The sequence below is a fragment of the Montipora foliosa genome, chromosome 3 (genome assembly GCF_036669935.1).
Source record: "Montipora foliosa isolate CH-2021 chromosome 3, ASM3666993v2, whole genome shotgun sequence".
NCBI lineage: Eukaryota > Metazoa > Cnidaria > Anthozoa > Scleractinia > Acroporidae > Montipora > Montipora foliosa.
The window spans coordinates 767,665-779,434 of NC_090871.1; the positions used below are offsets into that span (position 1 = coordinate 767,665).

The window sequence follows — 11,770 nt, forward strand, 5'->3', positions numbered from 1 at the left end:
CCTTGAACTGCAATATACAGAATTCTAGCTGCTAAAGTGAAAATGCTTTAGTGAACTCTATTAAGTTCAGGGGCCGGAATGTAGCAACTAGAATAGGAAATTTTTAAGTGTTGATTGCGTTGTTCGTTGTCAGTTGTGTATTGCTGCGTGTATGCGTTGTAATTCTGTCTTGATGTTAACTAGTAAACCGTAATTATTCCCTGTAGTCTTTTTTGCACGTTCGTTTGCAGGTATATAAGTTTGTTTCGGCGTTATTACGCATAATTTTCTCTTCCAAGTTCGGTCGCAACATTATCCCTCTAAAGTTCTAGGTTTGCGTTAGTCTCTGTTTTCACCGTTCTCGCATCACAGTTTGTAAGTATTTGTCTTGTGTTTTCCGTTGCGCTTTTCTGTCCATTACCTTTAGAATAATTTATGTAATCGTTTATCGTATCTTTTTCAGTTGAATCGCACGCAGTTGCAAGAAATAAATAGCGTATTTAAAAAGTGGTGTTTAAATGCGAGCAACAAGGATCTACGACCGTTCGCACGCTTTCGAAGGACTCGAAAAACTGAGGTAAAAAAAGAATGGCATCAGAAAACAGCTGCAGAGGAAGTAGGAATTGCGGAATATTCCGGCATTTACGCTGATGCTTGGCCGACTGCAAGCCGGAAGTGCAACTCCATACTTCGGTCATAGCGAAGATTGCTTCAGTAGGCTGAGAATTCAGCCGCCTTTCATCGCTGATCGGCCCAAGCGGCGGTTAGCGATGAGAGGCGGGTGTATTCGCAGGCTACAAGTTCAGATTTATTAGAAAACTGATGCACATTAATAACAGCATTTACAAGCAATACAAAGCAGCCTGCACTCTGCAGTGCACAGGCAATTTCAATTTTCTCTTTACGCATACGCAGGAAACATAACAAAAGAAAGTGATAAATGGCGACATGGCGCGCGTTCCCTGGATGTAACTGCAACGGAGAGGCCACCGGAGGAGTCAAACTAACAACCTTTTGATTATTAGTTGCGCCAAGCTGTTCTACCACTGAGCTATAGTAAGCCTGTCCATCTATACTGCTAGGATGGCTGAAATTGCGGAAATGGTGCATTCTCGGATGTCAAACGTTACAGTAAATGAAATGAAGAGCATGATGATGATTTTTTCGATCTTTGATTAACTATGAGCTTTCAAAAGTTTGTTAATCGCTTTCCCTGAGGAAGTTCAGTGAGGAATAAACTCTCTAAAAGGACTCCAAGGAGATAAAAATAAAGGAATGAAGATGGAAACAGACCGAATTTCGATAGCTTTTCAAGGTACTGGATTTAATGATGAACGTAGCGGACATGTTTATTTTCCGTTGTGAGGCCGACTCCAAAAGCATTGGGAGTCAAGAAATGCTGTTTACATTCTGGAGATTGGAGAAAAAAAAGAAAGCTAATTAACTTATCCCGTGAATGAAATGCCATCAGATCGATTATTCCTTTTAGTAAGCAAAATGAGGCGTTGTGACCATGGTGTGACCATGGTTTCCTGAGATACCCAAGTCCAAAAAGAAAAATAAAGAAAAAAAAAAAAAAAAAAGAAGTCAAAGAATCTTAAATTTCTAGCGTCAAAGTGTCCGACGTAAAATGTTAAACAACAGGACGAAACGTCCTGCCTCCGGCCTCAATCGAAAACTCTGTGGAAACAGACACAGGGGAAGTAAAAACTGCAAAACATCCCGTTACACTGATGTATGACTAACGACAGTCAGCTCGTCGAGTAACTCATGACTGTGGTCAAAACCAAGATCGACCTCTCAATTTCACTTTTCTTTTCGACGAATAATTGCACTACTAACGTTAACTTTGCTTTCCGATCTTCTATAAACACTCTTTCCAAAATTTTGTTGTATACTTCCCTCATTTGAGGGTTTTTTTTTCTTTCTCTCGAACGACTCAAATGAGAAAGTCATAAGAAGGAATGACGGCAGAAACAGGTGCAGAGGAAGCAAAATTGCAGCATGTCCATTTACGCTGATGCTTAGTCGACGCCAAGCCGGAATTACAACACCATACTACAGACACAGCCAAGATTTATTAGAAAACTGATACACAGTACTAACAGAGAGCATAGCAATGATCGCTATAAATCTGGGAGGCTAGTGTGATATTAATTAAATATCTGAGAGCCTAGTTTATAAAAGAAAAAAAGACATACATACATGTACATTTAAGAAGAGGAAAAGAAAACTAATGATTTAAATTACAATGCAGTCCAGGTAATTTCACTATTTTCTCAACGCATGCAGCATAACAAAAAAGTGATACGGTGGTGACACAACTAGCGGTCGCCGGATATACATGTAACTGCAACAGAGAGGTCACCGAAAAATGCTTGCATGCGTTTTACGGCATTTCTCTCATGTTGTCTGCCAAAAAAGGGAGTAAAATGATCATCTTCAACGGAAGTGTTGAGGACATTGTGAGCATGCAGCAGTAATTAGTTTACCTAAATGGTAGAAATACGGCCGAGGGGAAGGGAGATGTTTAATGATGCTTGCGGTAATTAAACGACGGTTTGTGCGTGGAATTGAACGGAGATTTTGCTAGGTCTTGAGCAGAGACGGTACAAAACGTGGACCCCCAAACTGGACTACCCCACTCGATAGAAGAAAGCCGAATGTTCCTCAAAAGTAAGGGGACAATACCACAATATTTTGGCAATAAAAGCAAGAAACGATCTAGTTTCTATAGTTTCAGTAGCACAGCATCTTTCCCATCATCAACAGATCGATCATTTGATGCTCTTTAATGTTCCTCAAAAGTAAGGGAATAAGTGACTTGGCGTTGGTCATCCCAACCGTACAGCACTTTCTCCCTTGGATTGTAATCCACCATAGTGTTGCCGCCATACTGATTGACGAACTTTATGTTGGGGTTCCACTGTCTTCCGGTCTTCGTGTCGTACGCAAAGTTAATTGTAGTGAATCGGTTGCAGCAGTTGTCAATGGTGTATATAACTCCACAAGCAACAAAAGCATTCCCCATCGAAGTGATAGGTTCTAAAAATACAGGAAAAAGAGTATTATTAAGATTTCTCCATGATTCTATACTGTGTCACCAATTCACTTATGAGAGTGCAATGTAACACCTCGTTGGATCGTTTTAGGGCCTTGTTGAGATACAATAATATGGAAAAATCCACTTGAATTCAAGCAGGCTAAAACCTGTGGTGATTTGGTTGTGAAAAATAGAGCAAAAATCCCAAAGAAATAGTTGATTCTTGACAAGTGGCTTTTAGGTAGGTACTTTATTAACCCACGTTTCTCATCGAACCCAGAAAATAACTTGTAGAAACGTAAAGCTAACTGGTAGTAAAACATGTTATATGTTAAATTCGCAACTTTTTGCGCATTCGCACAATATTGGTTTCATAAAAAAGGACGGTTTACCTGTGCTAGGGTAAAAAGAGAGGGTAATTTTGTTCGTCACTATATTGATTTTACCGGCCATCAATGTTTTAGCGCTGTTGCCGGTATATGCACATAACACCCACAATCCCTGCTCATCCACTGCCAGGTCCATTCCACTATATCCACCCGACTGGTACTGGTAACTTCTCGGTGCGCAATTGCTCACGGTTATTTGAGCCTCTATTCGCTCTGAGCGCAGATTGTACTTTACAATTTGACTGGATCTTTCTCTGAAATATTAAAGGGAAGTATTAGGCGGATTCCGATACTATTAAAAAAAACACCATTGTTTGTGTGAAGAGAAAGAGCTAATTCTTTCAACAAGTGTTAAAAATAGGCCATTTCCCTAGGTAAGGGCTATTTCGTGGAACGGCACTGTTTGAACTATACCTTTAACAGCTATGATCAATGAACATTTTCTACTATCATGAAAGGTAAAACAGGTGTTCAGATATATATTACGGCCACACGCCTTTTTCAAGAAAAATGTTTAGATTCATTTCTCTAAACAACAATACCGTCACTTTTAACCACATTCTTATATCTTGAGCGTTTTTATGCCATCTTCACCCTTTTAAAGCTCTATTCATGCGAGCTGATAGCCGTCTTTATATATGTGCCGACAACGAAGAGATAATGCTCGAAACGTTACCTCACAAGTCTCTCCTCTCGGAAGAGACTTGTGAGAATAACCCAATGACATAAATTACGAGTTCAGTGCCTTTCAGCTGGTGATCACAGGCCCCATTTCAAATTGAAATAGGTTAGGAAACCTTTTCCACGCTTTCTCTTTTTTTTTTTCAAAATATTTAGGGAAAGATTAAAAGATTTACCATTTTACAATTCAGCTGATTTAAGACTTTTGCTCGTCGGCTCACCTCTCACATGTATTCAAAGGACACTATATTATCATCTGGACAGCCAAAACGAAACAAGATGGAAAAAGATAATTGGCGTGAGTGTGTTTTTTTCTGCACCACTTAATTTTGTTTTATGAGTTTAAATTGTTTACTTTGTAGACAAGGATAACATTCAGTTTTAAAAGATAACAGGCTCAGTTAATATTGGAATAAGAGAAAAAATTTAAAGCAAAGGTACAGTTACTGAAACAAAGGGGCCAATCTAGTTGTTTACCTGTTGTAGTAGAGATATTGTCCATATACGACAGCACCTGTTCCATCCCAGTCATAAGGCAGTGTGTACTTCTTACGCACCAATCCTTCTTTAAACTTGTCTATGTTTTTATATTCTTCAAGTTCCCTTTGGTCATGATAACCCGGCATGACAAATATAGTCTCAGTTCCCATGATTCCTAGTGGGTCTTTCATCCATGCTCCATAACTATCCCTTGTGTTGTGGGTCACAGGTTTACCAACGGACTTGATGTTGGTGCAACTGTCTGCAGGAAAGCAAAGAAAGAAAAAGAAAAACGTTAAATTAGATCATGGCCCCACTAAAAAGTAAAGTAGTTTTCTTCAGTCAGGAATATTGTCTTCACTTTTATACGAAGTATTGGTAAACCTATGTAACCGCAACATTTCTGAGTTTTAATGCATATTAATCTCATTCTCAAAGCATGTTCTTTTTGTGTTAAGAACTTCCTAGGTATCATCTGAGTTTTAAAAAACAAGGAAAGCTAACAATTGGCTATGTTGTCCTTTCCAGTTTTCTTTATGAAATGTATTCCAGGGTTTTCGTTTGAGGCTGGAGATTTCCCATTCCATGTCCGGTACTTTGATGCCAATATTTGATGGGTTTATTTTATTTTTTATCATTACAGTCAACTCTCTCTAAGACGGACACCATCGGGACCGGCCTCAGCTGTCAGTCTTAGAGAGGTTTCCGGCTTATAGAGAGTCGGCGTAGCATGACCCCAGGAAATTTAAGATAATAATGCTGAACCTGTGCACAGTGAATACGCGTCTTTTTAAAGTCTGTTTTAAGTTATTTGCTTGAACGAAACCTACCTGTTTCAGATTACCTCCAAGTTATTTTTTGAATGGGACAATGACTGATTTAATTTTAACTTGTACTGTATGTATTCCGGCGACAAGATAAAAGTTGTCAATTAAACGTCTGGTGTTAAAAAGAGTCACGTACAAGAATTTTTCTTCCCTAAATCGTAATTTGCGGTCACATTCATCACCTCTCAAGTGGGAGAATGGGGGAATGCCCCCAGACCCCCCTAGGTAGCTTACGCCTTTTGTGCTAACAAAGCGCCTTGCGGCGCTAAAAATGTCTCGTCCGGTGCTTTCAGAAATTTCTTAATATTCAGAAGAGATGTTTTTCAAGAGTTTTGGAGATCTCGACATCCATTTCTTATGTGTTTCTACTTTAATTTTGAAAATTGACCAATCAGATTCGCGGATTTGATTCACGTTAACAACTGACATCTCAAACCCTCTGAAGAACTTTTCTGTATTCACTACGTGCACAAATCCCATAATACACAATGATACATAATGATTGTTTTCGACTTCTCTTGGGACATTTTCATATCCCAGGAGAAATTGCAAACAATGGTTATGCAAGTGCCTGTAGAAGGCAAAACAAACCTCTCTGGAGAATGCCAATACTGTTGTCTGCTTTGGTCAAGTCGTGCTTCTTATCAATAATCATCCTGTGCATCTAACAAAGTAAAGAACAGGACAAAGTAATGACCAACAACATTATGCTCTCTTCAATAGTTATTTCTTTCTCTAAAATGATAATAAAAAACACCGCAGCAGTCTGTAAGGCTAAGGCTTAAAAAAGTAATTTCGCACGAGCATCGACGCGCTGAGTTGATTGGTTTATCACAGCCATAGATCCAAGAAAATACCGTAAAATGTACATCATCTTTGTCGGATTCTTTTCTTGCATTTGTACCTCCTGAGGACTTTTGAGCGTTTCGATAACAACATTAAAGCGATCGAGCTAAAAACTGTTCTGGTGGCATTGAAGCAATTTGAAACAACGTGTCATGTCAGGGGGTGGGAAAATAAGGTAAATACTCTTTTTCTTTGGCCATCTCTGAGTTTGGTCACAAATAACACACAAACAGCGATGACAAACATCAGGTATAAACGCATCATTTGAAACTATCTTTTTCTTGACGTTTCGTATGCTTCTGCATACACGGTTAAGAAGTCGTGCCAGCAGAGGCCCTTTGAATGACACGTTCATCTATTTTGTAATGTCCTGTCCTATTTTGAGATCTTTTAGTTTTTTAAGCTTATTTCATGTTGGATCCAACTTTGTTCGATAGTTTGGCCAGGGGTTAAGAACGACGGCGGCTACGGCAACGATAACGCCAAATGGCAGTAATATAATACTGGTTAAAATAGGAAAAAGTGATCGTGCTGCACGTGCGGCAAGCATTTCTCTCCCGTACTCGTCAAAACAACAACTTGAAATTACCAATTTTTGAGGTTTTGACGACAACGTGGACAAATTACTGTAACCGTGAATTTTTCCATTTCCTCCTTTACTTCCTATCCAGTTGTAGGATACTCCGTACATATTGCACAACGTAAACAAGATGGAATCATCGTGAAATAGTTAGGATAGCTCAAACTTATAGTTTGAAGTGACGTTTTCGTCGCCGTAGCGTTCGTAGTTTCTTAAGCCCTGGCCAAACGAGATTTACGTCGGAAAAGTTTTTCCAGGGTGTTTTCGATTCCCAGGCTCTCTCTTTTGTTTGAGCGTGAAACTCTCGACACTCTCGTCAACTCTCGCTCTCGTTTGGCCAACTTTCCTTCACTTTCATCGACTCTTAAGAGCTGTCGTGAGTTTCAACTCTCATCAACTCTCGCTTTCGTTTGGCCAGGGCCTTAAACTCCATAATACAGTAAACTTGAGGGGCAAGGCCAAATGAAAGGGATCGACACTGGATTATGGACTTCTGTTAGCGTCAAAATGGTCTCGTAGACCATTCTTGTAACCGCCGTTTCTTTGGTATTATCGAGGTAGAAAACCAAAAAAAAAACTGAAACTGATAAGCCCAGAGCGATACCTCACTACATGTATCCTGCATAAATACGACAGAGAACGTTAAAAAAGGTAGCGTTTATTCGATTTTTCTGGTGTCTCCATAATACTGAAATATTAAGCGTGAAAAGACAATTTAATTCTTGATCATCGCCGTCGAGAGGAACATGATTTTAAAGTCGTGCTTTTAAGTTTATATACGGCCTTTGAATGAAAGAGAGGCTGGAAGTCTAGTTTACCTTCTCACTGCTTTTCACGTCAGTTAATTAAACCGACTATTTAAGCGCAGGCTTCTTTTCTAGGTAAGTCCGATGGTCAATCTCCTCCTTTTTCATCTTTTTTATCTTCACTTTATTAGCCGGAGGGGAGGAGGGGAGGGATGCGTTCGATACGCTCTCCCCTCCCCACACTAACTCTGGCACTAACTCTGATCAGATTATTAAGAATATTAATGCTGTCTTGAGACACTATGCTCATTAATTAAGTTTAATTAGATTAAGTATTGAGACTTGCCAGTTCCAGAACGAGGTCTTGAGTGGACAAGGATCTTTTGGTGCGCAAATTGACTGTGGCGTTGTCAAGTGCATCAATCTGCAAAGACATTGGAATAAATATGAATCAAAAATTTAAAAGATGGAAATTATTAAAGCGGTCGGTTATTTGGACATAGAAAAGTCTATCGCCCCATAAAATGAGCAAGGTCGCCATATTTTGGGGAAAGAGCAACCTTGCGCGTTTCAACTATTACGTTGAATTTGGGGTTTCATGAAAGATTTTTCAGGGCCTGTTTATATGAGGCGAGCCAGCCCGGTTAGGCGGGCTGGGGCCCGTTTCTTGAAAGTCCCGAAACTTTACAGACCATTTTCGGGTGTCACAATTCCCTTTGAATCTCAAGAACGGAGAGGATTTAAGTCATCAAACCTGGTAGTCATTTTTCTTTTTGTTACCTTGAAAACATGTTAAAAGACCGGCTTTCCAAAACAAGCGGTTGGCAGTTTCACGAATGGCTTTTCGGACCCGAAAGGTTTTCGGGACTTTCGAGAAACGGGCCCCTGGCCCGGTAAAAGGACTGAAGTGTTTACATGGACGATTCCAGCCCTATTTACCCGGATGAATTTAAGAAATTTGTTTACGTGCCTTGTAACCGTCAAAGTCACGCATTGGGTAACTGATGAATTTTCTTGCTTTGGTTCGAAACGAAACTTCATTTTAACCTTAGCAAGTACGGAATGGCATTTTAAAACGAAAGATGCAAAAATAATCCTGTGATTATGCAAATCTGGCTACGTTTTCAAGGCAACCCACGCGTCATGAGAATTTTTCATCCCGACAAACCGGGCTAGACCGTTTATATGAGAATTTTTCAGCCCGGCTGGCCGAGATCTCAGCAGCAGTCATCTAATTCCTGTACATGTGGTAGTAGCCATCTCGAAAGCATTTGCTACTATGGCCACTACGCATTTTTTCTCACTCAAGTATAACTAGTCTGCTTCCTTCTTTCTTTTAATTGTTATGTCCATTATTTATTTTCTGAAATAGTGCATAATAATAATAAATCTTCAATCTTGAAATCAGACCGGGATCTCGGCAAGCGGGCTAGCCCGCCTTCTCATATAAACGAACCGAAAAGAAAGTAGGCAGTAGCCGAGATCTCGGCAAGCGGGCCAGCCCGCCTCATATAAACAGGCCCCAAATCTTTAATTTCTTTTTTAGGAAATTCCTCGTAACGATCATCAAGCACCCTATAGCTTTCTGCTCCTTTTTCAGAAATACAACAATCATTTGTTTAACGAATAAGAATCCTCTTTATAATTAAGTGGGCCTAAAACGTTCAGGCTTTCCTTTTGGCGTTTCTACCAAAGCAGAGTTCGTAACTGCGATAGTGTTCAATGTCAAGGGCAAGGTATCTTTTAGATAGTCGTCTCTCAGTTCTCTTTTCCTTCTTTTTAACACCCTGTACAGTCTTCTGACAGCTAGGATTAAATATTGGATGCATGCAGCTACTTTTCATGCACGGGGATGATGTCATAGTGATCTTGCGATCGTATTCGGGTGCTCCATAAATGCACACCCTTTCTTATTCAGTCGACTAACTGCGAAATTCTTGCCACGCAAAGAAACTTGGAAACTTTAGTGCTACAGAGAAGAATACCATTATACAACAAGTTGCAAATCCATTTTACACCGGCAAGAGCCTGGAAATACTTACAGCAACCAAAGCGAGAAGAAGGCAAACAAGATGACGATATAGAAACATTTCGATGGTTGAATAACTTGATAGCAGCAAATATGAAAGAAAAATGAGTTGGCAAACACTACAGTAAACACTTATATATCTAGTAGATCAATTAGAAAAAAAAAACTGGTTTCGTATTAAAACAAATACACGACTTGAGATTCCCTTACCGATCCTTTATAAACTCTGGACGTTTAAAACTTTTGTTGAGCTCTTCCCTTGAGGAGATTCAATGAGAAATAAATTCCTTCGAACGACTCAAAGAAGATAAAAAGGAATGGCGATAGCAACAGACGCAGAGGAAGTGGAAACTGCATCATTTATGTGCAGAATATCCCGTTGCACTGATGCATGACTAACGCCAAGCAGATCGTATAACTCATGACCAAGGTCAAAGCCAAGATCGATCTCCCAGTTTCTGAATCAACTTTCTCTTTGACGAAATTTACTTCAGTCCGGTCTTTTAAAAACCCTTTTTCCAAAAGTAGTTTGTGTTCTCCCCTTTAAAGGGGTTCACTGAGGAAAAACACGCTTTCGAAGAACTTGAAAAAGGTAAAAAAAGAAAGGCATCAGAAAACAGCTGCAGAGGAAGTAGGAATTTCGGAATATTCCGGCATTTACGCTGATGCTTGGCCGACTGCAAGCCGGAAGTGCAACTCCATACTTCGGTCATAGCGAAGATTGCTTCAAGTTCAGTAGCGTGCGAATACAGCAGCCTCTCATCGCTGATCGGCCTAAGCGGCGGTTAGCGATGAGAGGCGGGTGTATTCGCAGGCTACAAGTTCAGATTTATTAGAAAACTGATGCACATTAATAACAGCATTTACAAGCAATACAAAGCAGCCTGCACTCTGCAGTGCACAGGCAATTTCAATTTTCTCTTTACGTATACGCAGGAAACATAACAAAAGAAAGTGATAAATGGCGACATGGCGCGCGTTCCCTGGATGTAACTGCAACGGAGAGGCCACCGGAGAAACTACAGCTCTAACGTATTTTAAAAAAATATGATGCAAGTGCAGAATGTGTTTTGGGGCATTTCTCTCCCTTACTCTGCAAAAAAAAAAAGAAAAAGAAAAGAAACAACTTTAAGGTGTTTAAGGTGTTGAGGACATTGTGAGCATACAACAGTGATGAAAAAAATTTTGTTTTCCACATTGACTTCAGGGACTTTCCTCTGAACCCAAATAGCGGGTTACTGCGCCAACACTGTACAACTAGTACAACGCGAACAAAATGGAATCATCACAAAATAATTACGACCGCGCAAATATTACGGCTACATTTGAGAGTTAGGGGGAAGGTAGAAAGGGTAGGAGCACGATTACGTAATCAAGTAGATGGCAATGTTTACCCTCGTGAAGGAAATGGGATCTTTTGGACGTTGACTCGGACAAAGTCTCACGAATTTCTCTTTTGCAGGAGTCAAACTAACAACCTTTCGATTATTAATTAGTTGCGCTAAGTTGTTGTACCACTGAGCTATAGGAAGCCTGTCCATCTATACTGCTAGGATGGCTTAAATTGCGGACTGAAATGGTGCGTTCTCGCAATATTGTCATGAAGTCGGATGTCAAACGTTGACCCCGGTAAATGAAATGAAGAGCATGATGATGATTTTTTCGATCTTTAATTAACTCTGAGCTTTCAAAAGTTTGTTAGTTGCTTTCCCTGAGGACGTTCAGCAAAGAATAAACTCTCTAAAAGGACTCCAAGGAGATAAAAATAAAGGAATGGAGATGGAAACAGACCGAATTTCGATAGCTTTTCAAGGTACTGGATTTAATGATGAACGTAGCGGACATGTTTGTTTTCCGTTGTGAGGCCGACTCCAAAAGCATTGGGAGTCAAGAAATGCTGTTTACATTCTGGAGATTGGAGTAAAAAAAGAAAGCTAATTAACTTATCGCGTGAATGAAATGCCATCAGATCGATTATTCCGTTTAGTAAGCAAAGTAAGGCGTTGTGACCACGTTGTGACGATGGCTTCCTGAGATACCCAAGTCCAAAAAGAAAAATAGAGAAACAAAACAAAAAAAAAAAAAGGCAAAGAATCTTAAATTTCTAGCCTCAAAGTATCCGACGTAAAATGGTAAACAACAGGACGAAACGTCCTGCCTCCGGCCTCAA

At 39.9% G+C, this 11,770-nt stretch overlaps 1 protein-coding gene across 2 annotated transcripts; it reads right to left on the bottom strand.

Moving 5' to 3' along the window:
• Positions 1 to 779: 779 nt before the first annotated feature.
• On the bottom strand, positions 780 to 9,913 carry LOC137994369 (olfactomedin-like protein 2A). 2 transcript variants are annotated; one of them, XM_068839945.1, is made up of 7 exons: positions 9,811 to 9,913; positions 9,614 to 9,677; positions 7,918 to 7,995; positions 5,991 to 6,063; positions 4,570 to 4,834; positions 3,415 to 3,665; positions 780 to 3,024 (listed from the first exon to the last, which is right to left on the bottom strand). In XM_068839945.1, exons 2-7 carry the CDS (start codon positions 9,659 to 9,661, stop codon positions 2,771 to 2,773), a joined length of 969 nt encoding a protein of 322 aa, XP_068696046.1. In that variant the 5' UTR covers positions 9,662 to 9,677; positions 9,811 to 9,913; the 3' UTR covers positions 780 to 2,770. The 2 variants fall into 2 exon arrangements, with proteins under 2 accessions (XP_068696046.1, XP_068696047.1); XM_068839946.1 differs by lacking the exon at positions 9,811 to 9,913 and having other exon boundaries at positions 9,614 to 9,710.
• Between the last annotated feature and the right edge of the window lie 1,857 nt (positions 9,914 to 11,770).

Coding starts and splice junctions, on each gene's coding strand:
- LOC137994369 (XM_068839945.1), bottom strand. CDS start 9,661: ATGTTTCTATATCGTCATCTTGTTTGCCTTCTTCTCGCTTTGGTTGCT. Junction 7,996..9,613: donor TTCTTCTCGCTTTGGTTGCT/GTAAGTATTTCC, acceptor ATGTCTTTGCAG/ATTGATGCACTTGACAACGC. Junction 3,666..4,569: donor CAATATCTCTACTACAACAG/GTAAACAACTAG, acceptor TTAATATTTCAG/AGAAAGATCCAGTCAAATTG.